Source organism: Crassostrea angulata, chromosome 2, assembly GCF_025612915.1.
Source record: "Crassostrea angulata isolate pt1a10 chromosome 2, ASM2561291v2, whole genome shotgun sequence".
In the NCBI taxonomy this organism is placed as follows: Eukaryota; Metazoa; Mollusca; class Bivalvia; order Ostreida; family Ostreidae; genus Magallana; species Magallana angulata.
Genome location: NC_069112.1, coordinates 53,386,116 through 53,406,278, shown reverse-complemented (window position 1 = coordinate 53,406,278; position 20,163 = coordinate 53,386,116). Strand labels below are relative to the sequence as shown.

Genomic DNA, 20,163 nt, shown 5'->3' with positions numbered 1-20,163 from the left:
GATTAACGTCAAAAATATATTTTTGTAAAAAACCATCAAATAATCTTTGAAAATACATATACTAGAAGTATAAATGCAATACATTAAAACAAATATATTATTTATACTTTTTATATTGGTAAACTTTACATGAATTCTACCAAAATTTTAAAATATGATTTAAAATACTACAACTGAAGATGAATAAAAATCATAAGTATTAATAAACATTGCTTAAGATCATTTTTTAATGGTGATGTCCCTCATATCTATATCGAGCACATGCCTCATCTTTATATACACATCACTTTATACATATATTAGAACAATGAAGACTTAATTTTTAAGTATATTTTTATTCAAGATGCGAATGTACGCATCAGACTTAATTGATTGTTTCAAACTGAGAGTAAGAATGGAAGAATACGGAACGACTAGAAAATGAAATCCACAAAAAACATTTAGGCATTAGATATAATCATGTGAATAAAGTTCTAAATAAATTCTAAATGAATTGTTTTTTTTTTGTTTACATTTCCAGTTACTATAATTAAATGTGTAAAAAATATTATTGGTTGCAATATATGTTTTCTGATGAATTTTGGTAGTGGTTCATAACCGCTTGATAAATTGTTTCGTAGTCTTCCTGTAATTAAAAAAAAAATTTCCGTGGTCAGAATTAAACATATGCATATTAAGAAAAAAAGTATGTGTCTTTTAAATCAATATCTATGATAAAGAAAGTAAAGATGATTCGAGAGATGCATTCCTTGAGATTCATTTGGCTGGTTTTAAGATTACTCTTGACAACCTTTTTTCTTATTTATATGCATGTAGAAACTTTCTAATTTTTGAATCTCTTACTGTATAAAACTATCAAATTACTAGAATTATGATAATATTATGCGGAAATAGCATTTCGATTTCCAAAAGAAATCCAACATGCACGTGCTATTAATTAAATAAAACTTACAAATCTGGCACAGAACTCCGGCCGTCTAATCTGTAGCTGTCTGACGGCGGTGAATACGTCCACTCTGTCATCCATGTTCATCTGTTGGATGACGTTATGGACGGCGATGAACAATCCACAAAGGGAGGCACCGTCACTGGTAATGAAGAAAACTCATTAAGTAAAGAAAGTTAAGATGTGATCTTTTTTTAAAGAAAATGTACATTAACAGCTATAGAGATAAATTTTCTATAGTGCACTTATTTGGATAATATTTTTTTTTTACCATTGGTACTCGTATAGAATTTAAAGATACAGATATGTGTATGTTGAGTACTTTATATTGATTTATATAGAGAAGAAAAAAAACTTAAACCGTTTTGCATGCGTGGCAAAGATTCTCACCTGCTCAAAATAGTAATTGGTTGTTTTGTTTTTAAATGAAGAACCGTCGATACCAAGCTTCTAAGCTGGGACGTGTCAACAGAACTTCCAGAACACTGTATTTCAACTTCAGGTTCAACAATCATCACTGTACGTATTTCCGCCTAAGTCAGCGAAAATTAAAAAAAGATTAAATCATATATATTTCTGCAAACTGTATTTCTTATTATTTTATTATTATTATTATTTTCATTATTATTATTAATATATTTTAAATTTTCCTAAATAATGAAAAGTATTCAACGTACATTGTCATGAGCAATTTGGATCTCGTGAGTTATGACATCAGTCTGAGATTCCGATCGATGATGTACTGTAAACGGCGGAATCTTTAAGGATGATGATACAGTAGGTAACCACGCTTTGGCCTTAATATATTAAATAGATTTCAGAAAATTATGTTCATAGCAAGGCACAAGTACATGTGAACGATGCAACCACACATGTCATTAAACATAACAAATCACTGAAATTTAACATGAATTTGATGATGCAAACAAGTTTTTGCTTTCTTATGTTTATATTTAGTCATCTGTTTTTTGTTCAATGTATACCTTGTTTAAGTAAATATTATTTTGCATTTGGCAACCACTTTAAAAGTGGGTACCATATTTTTTTATCAAATTTACGCAAATTGTAAACATATCATGGACTGATATTTCACAACTGTAGTTAAACACAAAAGTGGGAAAATTCTATATTATTATAAAGCTTGGTTGTGACACGAATGTTTAGTTATTCCTTAAGGAATATATTGCATACCGATTTGATATCAGACAGTGGTTGCAAAGAGATGACTGTATCAGACTCGTGGTCACTCAACAGACGTAGAAGATTCAAAGCGTTCTTTTCCAATGGATATCTTGTCACAATAAAATGCTGAAGATTGGTAAATGACTGAAAAAGGAAAAAAAATAGTTAAGTTCATATGGTAAAATCAGAAGATATGATATGAACATCATTTCAAATCTAACAAACGTGAAACGTTTTTGAAATCAGTATTTTATTTCAACTTTTATAATTTTTTTTTTGCTTATTGGCTCCATGACCATAAACAAATATCGATATGCATATTGATACCATTTAAAAAGACATCTATTTTTTTTAGCCTGTTGGAGAATACTAGTGATGCAAGAAAAGAAAAGAAAAAGTCAGAAATTTCTTTTTTTTTTTCTGATGTGGGAAAAATTACCAGAATTTTCAAAATTTAATGCAGTTAAACCTTTTATCATTCCGTTGTTGAGAAAAATCAAGTAATTCTCAATGATTCCACAACTCATATCCCATGTATTAGATTACAAATGATAAAATGATCCGATTGAATTGCTTTGTATAATGAAATATGCTAAAGGATTACCGGCACTGTTATTGCATTGATGTAATTGTTTCGTGTTGATCTGCTAGGTGAGAGATAAAGACCGTATTTCTTCACTGAAATGCAAGGAACACAAAATGTTAGTAATGTGATTGTTTAGATACGTGTACCTTTGTAATATTAAAAGAATACTTTATATACTGTAGAATCATCATTGTTTGCGGCTCTCGTGGGTACCCCTTGCCCACGAATTTACATACCCACAAATCTATATACAATTATTTGTTTAATATTGATTCAAATTTTCCTGATTACACTACAAACGAAATTACATCCCCATGAACCGGGAAAATGTTGGCTACACACGAACATTGACCCCCACGATTAAAAATGATTCCACAGTAGCATATACCTCCAAAAATATAAAATTTAATTTGCTGTTTTTAAAACCACAGGAAAATTTGTATATATTTGTTATGACAACAGAGAAATATTGTGAAATTTTATGTATTGAATTTGAACAAATCGTACTTACGAGGCAAAATGTCATCTCCAGAATCAAGTGTTGCAGAATTGTAATCATCTTTAGAATAATTTTGACGAGTTTTTAACAGAAGCTGTAAATAAGTTAGCAAGAGATGTATTACGTTTTGACATTTTTTTTCTTGACTACCATTTTAGTACTTTCAGTAATTCTCATACTTTCCAAATTAAAAAAGGGCATTTTCGTTTTAAATTATAAAAATATCAGTGATTTTTTTTATTGTTCAGTGTTCACTGCAAACCTGAAATTCATCGTGAAGTGGGTTTTGATTGACCGGGATATTTTTCCTCGCTTTCTCTGCTTTGTTAAGAAATTCAATCATAGTATCCGCTTTAATGGGTGCTTTAAAACTTTCGTTCAAGGCAAGGTATACCGTAATATATTGCTCCTTAAAAAAATGAACTTTTATGGTAACATATTGTAACGAAAAATGACAATAACAAACCGTCAAAAATAATATTTTATTATATCATAAAATATGATATAATACCACCAATTTCTGTCCTTTTTTAGCAGTAATAATAGAATTTAATAATCTGCAACTTACATATGTTTGTATCATTGAGACTCTGTTTTGTCTCATTTTCGTCACAAATTCAGCAACATTCACTTTTCCAGTTCTCTTGCCGATTTGAAAGAGCGCATCCAATGCTATATAAGTACCTGTTCGTCCTACACCAGCGCTGAGAAGATAAAGTAAATGGAGTGTTGGCACATTTCTTGAGGTTTTTTTTAATTTAATTAAATGATATACATTTTTACAAGGGACAATGTAAGGTACTTGTATAATAATACATTTAATGCAATACATCGAAGTTGTTGTAAGACATTTTGATTAGTTTGAGAAAACACTTGATATCAACCATGCAATACCCCACGGATTGTTATTACATGTATTCAGTATCTGTTTTTGGAGTGTCAAATTGAATATAAACATATACTTACCTAACTAGCACACGGCGTCTTTTTCTAAGAATGTACTTTTTAAAAACTCAAAGCAAAAAGGAGTAGCATTAAATTACCTGCAATGTACAATCGTTGGACTTTGACTTTTGATTGCTGATGTGTTTATGACGTGGTTATGGAATGCAAGCAAACCCAGCGGCTCTGGAACCCCGTGATCCGGCCAGGCAGTGTAGTGATATTGTGTTACTACACGTGTACATTTGAGCTAAAAAAAATGTTTCTAAAAATTAGACCACTCATATTGACTCATCTGTCTCAAATTTATGTTCAAAGATTTAAATATGGACAGAATTTGATGATTTGGGGAATTTAAGTATCAGGCTAACCATCTTAATTTTTTAATTTTGCATGGTCAATTCATATCAAAAGTTATTTCTTATAATTGAAATATGTCTGAGTGACATATACACATTTGTTATTCCGTCACCTTTAAAAAGCGTTCAGTTATAATTCGCAACACAAAATAGTTGTACGTGTATTGTTATCAAAAGCAGATAATCGAAACACTGGTATCCATTTGATAGTTTTAATACAATAAAGTAAATAAACGATTGTACATATACATTTAATATTTATTAAGGTTTATGGCTCTCTATGGACAAAACAAAGGTTACCTTTTTGTGGAGCACTGAAAGTTGGCGAGTTGTGAAACACGCGTATTCTTTCTCTTCCATAAGCGTGACCTGCACTGGACCGTAGAGCGCAGGGTTGTCCTTATCCGGCCAGTATTTATTGCACTTGACCTTATTTTAAAAAATGATGAAATTTGTATTGAACACTTTAAACTATTTTTTTCTCATATAATAAAGCAAAACAAAAAAATGAATACGATGAAACACAGACGTAGCCTAGAGGTGAAAAGAAGAGTAATATAAACCCTGAATGAGGAAAGCTAAATCATGCACTACACATAGATACTGTTGTAAATCTTTGAGCACTCCTACAGTAATGGTGTTCAATACATCAAACACAAAGCACTTCAACACACCTTTTCTCCTTCAACAAGAGTTGTCACCATGACAACTGAAGATACGTTTTCTTGCCAAATCATTCTCCAGAAATCTCCAAGAGTATTTGACTTTGGTCCTTCAAATCAATAAACACTTCGATGAACAATGTTTTTGAAAATTAAAGTTAATTAAAGTAAAATACACAGAAAGATTGCTCACATATATATTTTTGCATCCATATTTTCAGGTTAATGATTTTATCAATAAATTTCGATCTTGACTGAAAAACTAGTAACAAACGATACAATATGTAAGGAAAATATTTTTGTTCTACTTTATTATTTTAAAAAATTAAACCAACATTAGTTAACCTAAAACATCTACCTTGGGTAGCTATGTATTCTTTTTGTCGGTTCGCCCCCTATAAAATATGTTACATTTATTCTTTAGAAAGGTTGATAGATTGATAACTTGCTTTTAGTTTATTACCTTTGTTTGTGGCATCTAGATAAACTCTAAGAATAAGCCGAGTTAGTTGCATTTAAATGCCAAGATTTTAAGACAAAAGAAAAATCCCCAAAATAATTTTAAAAAAATTACCTTAAACAAATGTATAATGTTCATTTCAAGAAAGGTTTTTTATTCAAACATTTTGTGTTTGAAATCAACTCTAGTTGAAATCCTCGTTTTACTTAATAGTAAGAAAACACGATTATCAAAAAAGAGTAAACAAAAACAAAGTCATAGAATTTATTTGAATATCATATCATAGTTTTTTTTTTAACATATTTAAATATTTTATGATTTAAATAAAGAGAACAAGTAGTAGAATATATACTTGCGATTTACCTCTATATAATTCGCATTAATATAGTCCGAAATTTCACTGCTTTGAATATCGAGAACCACCCGAGAATGGTCATCTTGAAAAGAAAAAAACCCAGATGATTGATGCTTATTCTTCGTTTATCAGTTTAAATGTATATGTACTGTGCATGTGCGAAACCCGAACAACTACCGTGGAGACATCATTGTTCGTGGGAGACCAATGTTCGTGGTTTTCGTGTTTAACCCTTGCCCACGAATTTACATCCCTACGAACTTAATCACAATCACTTGTTTAATATTTATTTAAATTATTCTGACGAAATTAAATCCCCACGAACCAAGAAAAAAAAATGTCTTCCTACGAACATTGACCCCACGCGTGAATATGTTTCCCCAGTATTCGGTAAACTAATGATATAATTATGATTTGTGATATGCCTTTACTTTTCAATCAGTAATTCGTTGATATTTTAACACAATTATCTTATTTTAATATATATAAATACAAATAGTGATACTGAGGTAAACATATGAGATTTGAATGAGAAATAACATAATGTCAACTCTTAGTAGAATAAACTTACAAGGAAAAGTTGTTTTATATCTATTTTTAGGAACATTTTCTGGCTTTTTTCCAAATTCACAAGAGTGTAGTTCACCACTTGGAAGGGCCTGAAAATGCATCGACAACGAATTAAAAGTGAGCTATATGAAATTGTTATTGACAACCAACACTCTAAATACTTCCCGATTGTGACTCAAATGCATATGGTATATCTTGATCAAAATATTTGCGAAGTATTGTTAGATAGACGCCATTACTTGTAATTCAAATGTTTGTAAAACCTAATCATATGGAATATAAAAGTTAAGAGATAGAACAAAAAAAGTAAACCTGTATAGATTTACTGCACATGTCAGCTTGTCCTTCGATTTTTATTATTCAAGTAGGATGAAAAAATTTAACTGTACCGCATATTCTTTTCGGAAGCCCTCGTTATCGTTCTTTCTCTTCTCCGCAATGACAATCTCAAGTTTTTCAATAGGTATATCTAGAGTTGTGTTGATGTTAATATTAGAATAATTGGAATCCGTGGGTATTATAGAATTAAAGCCGTCATATACAGGTGCCGTTTCACCTTTGTTGTCCATCTTTAAGCCGTTTGCTTGTCCAATGCATTTCATCTCAGATCCACACTGGCTTTTTTCCAATGTTTTCTCTACAAACAATTTAATACGGAATTTGAAATGTATTTTCGGTGAAATCTCCATAAACATTCTGCATTCGTATTCCTCATTAACTTACACATAAACAAGGAAAATGGGACGTGCTGCATTCGCATTCACATACATGTACTTACTTTTAGGTTTAGTTTTGCTTCTCCGAGATCTGAAAAAGATGTCATTGCAAAAAATAGTTTAAACAATCTTGAAATAAACCTTACTTGTAACTCCCATCGCAAAGATTTATGTCGCTCAAATCTGTGATTTTTATTACCTTGTCATGGGTAGAGAAACAATAAAATTTAATTTCTTAGCAAATAGGATGATAATTCAAAGATTCCAAATAAAAATACTTTAAATGTTTGATATGTATAAATACTAAAAATAAAAGGAAATGATAAAAAATACAATTAAGTGTTATCAAGATAATAAAAATGTAGTATTCTTTTTTTCCGTAAATTTAAAGTTATTTTTAGCAATAATTACACTTTATATTATCAATAAATTAATAAGATTCTCTGTTAAGGCGAATGCAAGTCAGTTATAATATAATTTACCGTTTCACGACAACTAAAATAACCACTGCGATGATGATGACAAGGAATACAGCGCCTACGCTAATAAATGTTGCATTGTTTTTGTTGTCACTTCGATTATCTGCCCGTAATTCTATCTGTAACCAAATAAAGGCATATATATTTAATCACTGTTTTTAGATTTTACTACAGACTGCTATATTTCTTTGACTTTTATATATTTACTATCATTGACAAGCTTGCAAGGAAAACATCACAAACGTGTGTTTGATTGAGATAATATAACTTTAACTTTTGAAGGTACATGTAAATATTACTGAATTTACCTTTTTACAAGCACCGGATCTTATGTCACAAATTCCGTCGACACAACGGGAACTGCAATTATCCATACAATTGTAACCAAACGTGCCGTTGCTACACTCTGTAAAAAAGCGATCTTTTGTCAAGCTCTCGAACAAGTGCCCATTAACATGTAAAGAACGTTGATAATAATATATAAAGTAATAAACAACAGCTGTTAATTTTTTTAATGTTTTTTGTCTCGGGGGCAGAAACGGACAAAGAAAAGTGATGAAAGACATTAGAAGAGGTATTTTAGTATATTTAACTTAAACATTACTGTTTATCAGACTGAAAAAAAAATTCAAAAAACAAATCTATACTCATAAACAGCTTGATTTCCATTGATGACCGGAAGTGACGGTCGACAAAATGGAACCCGTTACACACATCTTAATTCCAATGTCTTTCATCTGAGTAAGTTTTGTGTTTAAGTCATATACAATTTTTAAACATGAGGTATATATCTGTGTATATCTCAGCGGAAGTAGCCATTTTGTTTATTGAACCATGTGTAGATGATCTATTGTACTTCTATTACTAAAATTCGACTTCATTGTATATAAAAAAAATAAAAACACAAATGTTTGAGTGCTTCCTGCGACGACCGGCAGTTACCCGAGATGAAACAAAATGATGTAAACACATGTTCATACATAGGTGTATCTTTCCATCAAGTTGTCTTGTTCAAATCTTTATCGTTTTTGAGATTTCATTGACAAAAAAAATTGTTACGGGACAGGAAACGATCAAACAAAAGCGCTCAATGGAAATGAAAGTTAGCATTTTCTTTTTAGCCTAACGCACATCAACTTTATCAAGCTAAATAAAACTATCAAAGAATAGCAGTTAAACTCATAAACAACTTGATTCCATTGAACTCTTCCAGTGAGAACTGAAAGTCACAATCGACGGAATAAAACTGGTCAAACACATCTTCTTACAAATGTATATCATCCTTGAATGTTTCGAATGTTTCGAATGTTTCATCCTTGAATATATCACTTTTAGTTTTTGAGATCCCGTGGGAACAATTTTGGTTTTAAAAAAGTTATCTGATAATTGAGACATCTTACTGGAAGAAGAATGATTTTGTTTGGGTTTTTTTACATAGCTAAATGGCACATGTAAGGATTTATACTATCAAATTCATTTTATGTTTAAAATTGAAGATAAAATAACTCAAGTACTTCCGGTAAAGAACAGAAGTTACGACGAACAAAACAACATAGTTTAAACATCTACAACTATAGCTCTATCATCCCACAAAGCCTGGATGTTCAAGTTTTTTCCGATTAGAGATCTCGAGGGAACAAGGTTTTTTGAGCCGGAAAGAAAACTGACTGCAGCATATTAATTTCGAAAAAAATAATAAAAAAACACGTCTCGGGTATTCTCATTCTTTCTCATCCCTGAAAATTTCATAAAAATCTATCAGTTCATTTTTGAGAAGTTGTGCCGACAAAAAGAGGAAAATAATAAAAAGAAAGAAAGAAAAAACACTTCATTCACTATAAGGTCTTCCGTTGGAAACGGAAGACCTTATTCATGTTTTTTCATTATTGTACCTACCATCATTACACAGAGGACCTTGAAATCCTAAATCACAACCAGTTAAACAGGATCCGTTGAGAGGATTGCAGGTGGAGGAATTAGCGCAGTGACCACATTTCTGCTCGCAGTTTTCTCCAAACATGTTGTTATCACACTCTGTCAAAGACAGAAAAAAACTATGTACGTTATTATTGCTCGTCATTTCAGTGTACTGCGACACTGGTAATTCTACAGATTTCCCTGAAAACTAATACCAATATTGCCAAAAGTTGTTCGAAATTGGTTTCAAAAATAACTGCATTGCTAATGATATTAAATTACCAAATGGTCACTGAATCAGGATGGTGTAGGAAACTCTAGTTAAACATGTGTTCAACGCATTCTACATGCAAAGTATGTGAGCCGACATTAAAACTATATTTTTTGAAGTTTTATTTTTTATCAAAAGATCATTCAAGAGGACGGGGGCCATTGAAACCCTTTTACACAAATAAAATTATTCAAAATAACGTGATCAGCTATTAGTAATTCAAGTTAATATGTAAGCTTATAATCATTTGAAAGAAGTGATCTATAACACAATTAAAAACACAAACACCCAAAAAAGGCCATTTTAATCAAAATGAATTTACAGTTTTTTAAAGATCGTCTATAAACTTATATGACTTTAATGTTGTATTTGACGAGCAATCATATACTTAGAGACACATGTATATACATGTATGTAATTTAAAAAACCGACGCCTATCTTATTTTATTGGATTAAAGCTATATGTTTGCTCAATTCGTTAAAATAGAAAAATAACATAACGTCATGAAAAATAAACGATTCAATGACGTCTCATTTGAAGATTACTTAAAAGAAGTTATTCATAGATACATCAGTAGATTTTAAAGATTCGTGTACTTTTGTTGCAAATGTCACCCATCCATCCTGCTGCACATCCATCAATACAGTGACCTGTATCTTTTTCACAGATACTCCTGTTTTTGCAATTAATACTGCAAGTTTTGTTGCAGTTCCTTCCAAATGCACCCGTCGGACAACCTGTAATATTCGTCTACATATAAACGTTTATTTATATCAAATGGTAGAAAAACAAATAAGTTTCTATTTCACCCTGGTTTATACTCTTTTAATCAAGGTATACACCAAATTTTGGTATACAACCAAGCTTCTATTCATAAGAATATACATATATTATTTTTTTGCTTAAAATCTGAGGTGACCAGTTAGCTTAAAAGATAAATTTTGACTGAATTACAGGGATTTAGCATTAGTTTATACTTTATTATTTACTGGAGTAGGCTAATGTTTGCATGCTAATGATTTATATAATTTAAATGTAATTTGAATTAGTTTTTCATCTTGAACAGAAAGAAATATCCATAACTAAAGATCTGGCTAACGGGTTTTCAAGTCAATATATCTGATACAAAATTTGCCAGCTACTACACGTTGCGTTGCACTCTTAAAAAATACTATTTGACAAGCAATGTATCTTTTTTTTTCTGTACACGTATCGATTGTTGGTTTCGATAACTTAGAGACAGACACATAAAATATGTTAATATTAATTTTATGTGGATGCAATATTTAAAAGGTTATTGAATTTATGTGAATGCAAACAATATTTTTTGTCTATTGTTCTTCAAATGTTATTGTAATTCTGATACAATATTAATATTTTTTTTAATTATGTGCGAAAAACATTACCAGTTCTTTCATTCTGGACCACAACGGTTTCGTTCATAAAAAAAAAATAACTACATTTACCTTCCGTGCATTTGATTCCCCTATATCCAACTTCACAACCTTTAATACAGCTTCCGTGTATATGGTGACAGGTTTGGTTATCAAAGCAATGGCCGCATGGTGTGCTACAGTTAATACCGAAAAGTCCATCGTCACATTCTTGAAATAAAAAAGAGATTTTCTTTAAAAGTGACATTTAATGGACATGACTCTGCGCTTCCTTTTTTCATGAAGCCGTAACTGCAAAAATGTTACGTTCTTCTGATCTATGTTCATATACAACATAAACATATATTTGTTGGGAAATTGTGATTTTAAAAATTTGATAGGGTAACATGCTTAAAATGGAGCCCAGGTGTAATCGTTTCCTGGTATTGTTTAACTATGCATAAAGCTAAACAAAATAAAGTATAATTATCTCGACAACGGATTCCCCTATATGTCAACCGTTTGGAGAGAAAAATTAATTTTGATATTGTCCCTCGACCAAACCACGATGTAAACTTTTTTTTAATTTCAATATTTGGTGACATTTTATACTAGTTTTCATACATTTGAACTAAAAAAAATCCCTACGGTAGAAATAAAAAAAAAAAACATTGGAGAGGCATACATTTTTACACTTTTTAAACCAAATCCCCAAAGGGTTCTATAGTAAAATCAAAGTACTGAAGAACTGACGGGAGCTGATTTTATCGATTATCATTTATTTTAAAATCAACTTGTCTTGCATGGCAATTAGTTTCTAGTCTGTATTTGAATTACGCTTTCTTCTATTATATGAATGTTTAGAGTTTTCCAACGAGAATTTCGAGAAACCCTATAAGAATTTTGTTGTGTAATATTTAAAGATAGATTTCAAACTATGTATTAGTAATCGAAACAATTTTAAGAATCGTATGGATTCAGGCACTATTGAAATCGAACTCTAGTCTCGTTCAACCAGACGCTCGGCTGTCTCCGTTGATCTCCGACAAGCAAGAGAGCCTCCATGCTGAGCGTCAGGTTGAACGAGACTGTATTTAACTCTGGCGTACATGTAGGAACATATTAGACTACAAAAATATTTAAATTTTTCGTAATATATAAAATCTGACTATTTTCAAAGTGGGTTTAGATAAGTTATTTTGAAGAACTAAGTCTTGTCAGCGGTAATGATTTGTGCGTAGGTCCAAACACTGTTTCACTTTCGGTTTGCCAGAGTAACTGCTTAGGAGATTTGATTAATATTATACTCCCAAAAATGTTAACTTTGGTGACGACCCGTAAGCTATCGGGATGGTAAAAAAATATTTGTTGATCTTAAACTAAGGTCAAGATCTAGTAAATGATTCCAGACTGTCTGTTTGGTGCTAGAACCATTATGACGTCATAATTGATTTGTTGAATCTTTTCCCATATTTTACGGTTTCAAGGTAGAAAATAAAAAAATATTTTGACATTCTATATTTAATCACGGGAAAAGTAATCCCGGTACCTATATTCAATTTGACATCATTTTAAAGACGAGGTCAAGAGCTTGTTTAACGCCGTTTTTGGAAAGACTGTAGGCATTTAGATATATCTTAGTAAAAATAGACAATAGTTTGTTTATTTAACCTTCATATGTCATAGAAAATAGTTGTTTAAAACATGATTTTTTTATTGTGTCTACCAAATATGTAAGCCCTGGTACACCCTATGAAACAAAGCTATTGTTATGTAGCATCATTAAAAGAATTTATATATTGAATTTCATAAATCTGTAGACACTTTTCATTCACTAGATCTTGACCTTAATTGTTGAAGTAGTGAAACTATATGCGAGAAATAACATCAAAATAACTAAGTTACGTAGATACACCCAATTGAAATTATCTTAATTAACATGTAAGCAATTGCTATTACTCTCTTTGCAGTTGTTTCCTCTGTAGCCTGGTTCACATCCTTCAAAACAAACTCCTGTTTCAAAATGACAGGATTTATTTTTGAAGCAGTGTCCACATCCAGAGCTGCAGTTTACACCAAATAATCCAGGTTCACATTCTGAAATAAGGAAAACCGTAGACAATATGACGATTCATTGTTTTATTACTATTAGACCTCATTTTTTTGCAACTAAATTGCATGTTTAAAATTATTACACATAGCCGGATGTTTAGCTGTACACACATTTGGCGGTTTTATGTTTACAAAGTATACTATACTTTTGGCGAATATAATTTTGGTGAATCCAAGTCCCTTTATAAAACTGCCACTGTCTTTTTTAAAAGCTGAGAAGTTAATGTACCTGCACTTAAGCAAAAACCCTGTCACCATCACATTCCGAGGTGGTAACAATTTTTTTTCTGATCCTGGCCCCACACTTTCCAATATGTTCAACAAAACTCATTAAAAAGAATATCCTTTTAACAATCAAGATTCATTTCATCGGAAGAAAAACCAAAAGTCAATGTCAACCCTGTGGGTTTAACAGGAAAAAGTGATATGGTGCTTAATAAACAATAAATTTATAATTTAGAGGAATGTTTAATTTTTATTTATTTAAGTACTTAAATTTGGTGTTTTAAATTTTGGTGAATTTTCAAAATTCACCAAAATCGGCCAAAAGTATTTCCCGCTAAAATAACCAGCTATACGGTTATATATTGACTCTACTTTTTAGGCAGTCTTCTCCCATATAGCCTGGTTGACATCCATTCAAACATATTCCAGTTACATGATTACACGTTTTGTATCCAGAACAATGACCACAAAATTTGGCACAGTTTTCTCCAAAAAGCCAATCATCACATTCTGACAAGAAAAAACCAACATAAATATTTTGAATTCTTCTTCATTTAAAAACAACCTATTCAACCTCATTTCAACCAACATTTTTTTTTAAGATTCAATCAATTCAAAACAAATTGTGCTTTAGTATATTTCATTTTTAAGGATTTTCTCAATTAAAGGTATAAAAGAAGGTACAGAGGAACAAATTTTAAGTCCAAATATTAAACTCCATAGATAAAATTTATTAACTAACATAAATTAATCAATATTAATTACTGTTTTGACAAAAAATGCCTTTCCAGCCTGCTTTGCAGCCGTTCTCACATGCTCCTGATGTTTTATTACAATCATTACAGGATTCCTGGCATTTTTGCTTACAGTCTTGACCAAAAAAACCTTCTTGACACTCTGAAAAATACAAAGAAAGCGTACACTTCTACACTAAATCTACTTATATCAATAATCTATGAACAACCAAAATGTTTCGTTTTAATAATGCAAATGATTGTAGTTACGGTATCAATTTCGGTCTATGTTATGATAAAACCTAGTAAATTATGTTTGTGAAAAAAAAATCTAATAACAGTTCAATATATATGTATATTTGCAATAAACGAGTGTACTGATACACAATACAGGCACAGACATGCAGCATCGGTTTATTTTTCGTTTTGCTTTTTAGGGGGGGTGTAATTCTTTTTCTTTATTGGGAGGATTTTTTTTTTTTAAATCTAAAAATTTTTGACAAGAGCAATAAAGGCAAATTCATAAAGCATGACAATCTTAATCCGTGGAACTGGGGGGGGGGGGGGGGGGTGCGGCTATGAGTTGAGTTTCACAGATGTTTACATATGATTTTCGGGTTTACTATTCATTTTCGTTACATATGTCTCCATGATAATTTAATCTTATACATTATGAATACGTAAATTTAAGAAAAATGTATAATGCAAAAGAGTGATTGAATTAGGCTCCCTCTGTTAATTTCTCTCCGGTGTAGCGTGCTACGTGCCTGCCATGAACGTGTAAAACCAATCTAAAAGATACTATTTCAACAGCCTGAATCAGATAAATTTCTTAGCATTTTAGGTTAAAGGAGGATTTTCAAGAATTGATGCACTATAAGTAGCCCAGTTTTGTGATGGTAAAAGACAACATTTTCAACACAAAACAATCAATGTAATGTTGATTTGTTTTAGATGTTAACCCTTGACTTTTTAAACATTTGCGTCGTCAGCTACACATTAAAACAGCCCTTCAGCATTTACTTGGAAATGAAACGGACATGATGATATAATGAAAATATCAATCAGGATGACCCTTTAAAGGTGCATAAACACAATGCTATTTTTCATCCGATTTTAAATCGACTTGTTCTAGTAATACGATTGGAGTTGTTCGTTCGGGTGATCATATGGTACAATTTAACGATCGATTTTATATTATATTATGATTTTTGTACAGTTAAAATCAGTTTAACGAAAGAATTGTCATTAGACATTTTCTGAAAATTAAACGCAATTATATTTTTAATCGACCTTCTGACGTTTGCTCTCGACTTTAAAGTTAGCTGAACATACGGTATGATTTTGGATAAAAGTGATTCAAAGGAGACAATTGAGGGAGATCGGATGAAAAACCTCATCATGTGACCGCACAATTAGGCATTATTAAGCAAACAACATTTTCTCTCTCTCAAATCATTTAATTTATTATCAGCAATGTTTCATCGTTTACGTCCAGCATTTTTAATATACCTATCTTTATTCTTAAAATCATAAACCTGATAAAAAATACACAATTCAAACCACTATTACAATTAAGAAGTAATAAAACTTTTCTTTCCGGAATATTCTCAAACTATAGAAAGTATCAACGGTACCGTTTTGACAATAATTTCCTTCCCATCCTGGTTTACAACCATTGTCACAAACTCCCGACTTTTTATTACAACTGATGCAGGTTTCATTGCATCTGTTCACACAGTTTCGACCAAAAAAGCCATCTGGACATACTACAAAATTCGTTTAAATATAGCAATCACAATGCGATTATATTTTCAATCTATCGACAACCAAACATTCTCGATCTGAAAAAATCAAATGAATGCAACTTTTTATATAAAATAAGGAAGCTAAGGTAATGATTTGTTTAATTACAAAATATGTCTTACAAATAAAGAATCAAGGCCAACACAGTGCAAATTAATTATTGGTACTTACATATAAAATCAGATAAAATGAATGAATAAAGAAAATTAAATGGATATCCGTTTGATACTTACAACTGAATACGTGTTAAAATTATCATATACTAAGCAGTAAAAGAATTTGTTGAAATAGTTTATAGGTTTTAAGCAGTCTTACCTTTGTCAAAAATATTTTTTTTTCAATATCAAAACGCAACATAAGTTTTACTTTGTTTTATCATCACTTGAGATATCCGCATTACCTACTACAGTTAACACCTAAGAGCCTTTATCTCCTTTTATTGAGTTAAAAAGAAAAAAGAAAAACCCGGAAATTCATATTTTCTTTTTGATGTACACCTAAAAGACTTTATTTTGAATACGGATTTGAACTTGGATATTTGAAAACATTTTACCTAACGTATATATAAACCTTCAATCTTATATCTACAAAAGTGTACAAGAACAAGAAGTAACAATCAACATATTACAATTCAAAATCATTTGACCATAACTAACAATCTTTCTGGGAACAGGTACAATCTATTGATATAAAAACAATACCCGTTTCACAATTGTCGCCTTTCCATCCTGGTTTACAGCCGTATTCACAAACTCCTGACTTTTTATTACAACTATTACAAGTTGTGCTGCACTTTTCCCGACAGTTTTGACCATATTTACCGTCTGGACATTCTGAAACAAGCACACATTTCGATAAAAAAGAAGAAAAAGATAGATAGATAAAAAGATAGATAGATAGATAGATAGATAGATAGATAGATAGATAGATAGATAGATAGATAGATAGATAGATAGATAGATAGATGTGATTCTACATATAATGCGAATTTTGATTTTCAGAGCCCAATATTAACGTGAATGTAAATATATAAGAAAACCTTCTTGCATTTTTGTCACACAAAATAGTCAGACAGATATAGCAGTACCAGCAACATTATTCTTTAAAATACTGCTCTTTCCTGTAGTGTATCAATCGTATCGAATCGCGTATGTTTACAGTTCTTTCGTGCGTTAATCATATCTTTTTTGCGTAAATCCTTTCGTATCTTTTTTTGTAACTTAAATAACTTTGCAAGTACTGTACAGGTTAATTATATATTGAAACCTGTATTGCATTTTGGCCGCTGGAACCCATTAGCACACCCATTCATGCACTTGCCATCGATGTGATTACACGTTTCATTATTAACGCAATGTCCACAGTTGCTTGTACATTTTTTTCCAAACGTGTTTAGATCACATTCTGAAATACAAAATAAGAAAAAATGTATCTCATAAAAACGTTCTCAGTAAACAGGGACGTGATTTATTCAAGGATATAATCATATTTTTAACACACAAAAAACCCCTTCTGAATACGATTACTTTAATTACGTTTTATGTACCTTTGTTGCATTTATCGCCTTGAAAGCCTTTCTTGCATCCTTTTTTACAAATTCCAGTTATGTGATTGCAATCTTGTTTTTGTTTACAACGTCCACATTTCATGCTGCAATTCATTCCATACGTATTCAATATACAATCTGAAATTGAAATCACATACTTTTACGTTTGCATATTAACGTACACTCTAGCACTAATGAAACATTTTGATATTAATGTTTTAACAGTTCAGTTCAGAAAAAAGTGTAGAACTGTTAAAGAAAATATTTTTTTTAAAGTCTCATTAGCTATTACATAAACTTCTTTATACATCAAGTGGACACACATATTTACTGATTGTTGAAATAATTCATACATACCATTTTGACTCATATACTTACAAAGATAGCTTATCAAATACCTGCTTATAAACTTTATTCAAACAAATTCAGACTGTCGTAATTATCAATTAATATAAAACAAAAATGGTTTAACAATAACAATTACTCTAATATTCAAATACGAAAATATAGGTTATTCTGAATGATATCCTTTCTGACACATCATACATGTAGCAAATGTTGAAATCAAATATATATGTATTTGCTTAATAAATGTATGGCACAGAACCTGAAACAACTATAAAACGAGAGGACGATGTGTGAAAAACTAACTTCGTTTGCATCTGCGACCTTGATACCCAGGTTTACATCCATTTAAACAGGTCCCGTTCTTCTGATGGCATTGTGTTATATTTAAGCATTTTCCACATTTCTTAATACATTTATTTCCAAATGTTCCTTTTTTGCACTCTATAATAGAATATGCAATAGTTAGATGAATATATCGGGAAAACCAAATTCAAAAATGATAACAAAATTGTAATGATGAAAGCTTTTGCCTACTTTGCAAACCTTACACTTGATTAACAAACATTCAAATAAAAAATTAATTCCAACGTGTAACTACGGATTTCCTGTAGGTATTTAAAACAAGAGGCCACAGGGCATTATCGGTCACCTAAGTAACTATAGTGTTCCTTTTGCAATGTACATTCATGCGCATTATAATTACAGGGCTAATAAAATCATTTTTTGTTGGTTTATGATGCAATGGATTATTCTCTAAAGCGTAGTTAGGTTTGACTAACCTCAACCTTTTTAAGATACTAGTATGACCTTGACAGGGTTCTGTATATTTCTGATAGATGTACAATTGATGTGCAAAATAAAAAATTGTTCGGGGAGTTATTAGTTTACCCTTAATGGAATATGTTGCAAAGAATTGATTCAAATCAACATTTTTCTTTAATAATTATTTAATAATTAATTGTTATTACAAAATTACAAGAAAAAAATGTTGATTTGAATCAATTCTTTGTAAATATCCCATATAGGGTATAGCCATACCCTAACACAAGAACCTCTGACCAAGGGGAAAAATTCAAAATTTTGAAAGAGGCATTCTTCCTCATTATTACCATGTACTTAGTTCATCTGCTTAATATTCAGAAGCAGACGAGAATATTTTTTATAGAATTAATGCATTTTCTCTACATAATCATTAGCGCCCTACCCTAACACAAGAACCCCTGACCCAGGGGCCATGAAATACCCAATTTGGAAGAGCACTGTTCCTCATTTTAACTATGTACTTAGTTAATAGGCTCAATACTCTGGAGTAAAGAAGAATGTTTTAAAAGAATTAAAGTATTCTCACTATTAAATCATAAGAGCCAAACCTTGACCAGGGAGCCATGAAATTTACAATTTTGGAAGAGAGCTTAATGATTATTACACTCATGCCAACAGTTGGACTTTGGATGTCCAGGAGTAGAGAAGAAGAATATTTTTCACAGATTTCATTAATTTTGAGGGTTTTAGCCCCACCTCTCACGCCCCAGGTAGCCGTGGAACATAAATTTCACAAGTTTTACTCCCCATTACCGATAGATGATGTATGCAAAATTTAAGTCAAATTAATTCAGTGGTTCCAGAGAAGGTTTACAACCGACGAACGATGTAAGACTAACGACGGTCAAAAACAGATAGCAACAGTGATTCATGTGACGAAAATATGGCATATGTAAACAAAAGAAGGACGTAAAATAAATGACCGAAATAGACATACAGGTATGTATATTTAAATATCAAATTTTAAAGCTTACCATCGGCAAAACATCGGAAGAACAGGAATATCAGAATAAAAAAGAATGTTGTCGTCATATCATTCAAGTTTCTAGAAATAAAATGATTTTAAAAGATTTACAACATATATCACAAAACCTTAATTTCTTAATTAAATCAGATTGTTAACACAAATCACATACAATCCTGGCAATACATTTTAAATCAAACGGCATTTATTTAGAAAACGAATATTATACCCTCCGATTTAATCGCCATAATTCCTTTGCTGAGGGATCTATATCGAGTCAAAGAGTCT

At 31.0% G+C, this 20,163-nt stretch overlaps 1 protein-coding gene across 3 annotated transcripts; it reads right to left on the bottom strand.

Moving 5' to 3' along the window:
- Positions 1-493: 493 nt before the first annotated feature.
- On the bottom strand, positions 494-19,968 carry LOC128170490 (receptor-type tyrosine-protein phosphatase alpha-like). Of its 3 annotated transcripts, none has more exons than XM_052836261.1 (31): positions 19,886-19,968; positions 18,393-18,530; positions 17,742-17,879; positions 17,462-17,599; positions 16,897-17,028; positions 16,027-16,158; positions 14,421-14,552; positions 14,028-14,165; positions 13,278-13,415; positions 11,412-11,549; positions 10,542-10,682; positions 9,653-9,790; positions 8,065-8,162; positions 7,760-7,875; positions 7,340-7,368; positions 6,951-7,198; positions 6,563-6,650; positions 6,000-6,073; positions 5,535-5,571; positions 5,189-5,286; positions 4,815-4,943; positions 4,257-4,405; positions 3,782-3,917; positions 3,476-3,622; positions 3,226-3,307; positions 2,733-2,806; positions 2,138-2,272; positions 1,624-1,743; positions 1,337-1,479; positions 953-1,088; positions 494-625 (listed from the first exon to the last, which is right to left on the bottom strand). In XM_052836261.1, the coding sequence occupies exons 1-31, from the start codon at positions 19,941-19,943 to the stop codon at positions 548-550; spliced, it is 3,678 nt and encodes a 1,225-aa protein (XP_052692221.1). In that variant the 5' UTR covers positions 19,944-19,968; the 3' UTR covers positions 494-547. The 3 variants fall into 3 exon arrangements, with proteins under 3 accessions (XP_052692221.1, XP_052692222.1, XP_052692223.1); XM_052836262.1 differs by having other exon boundaries at positions 1,624-1,737; XM_052836263.1 differs by lacking the exon at positions 18,393-18,530 and having other exon boundaries at positions 19,886-19,944.
- Positions 19,969-20,163: the final 195 nt, after the last annotated feature.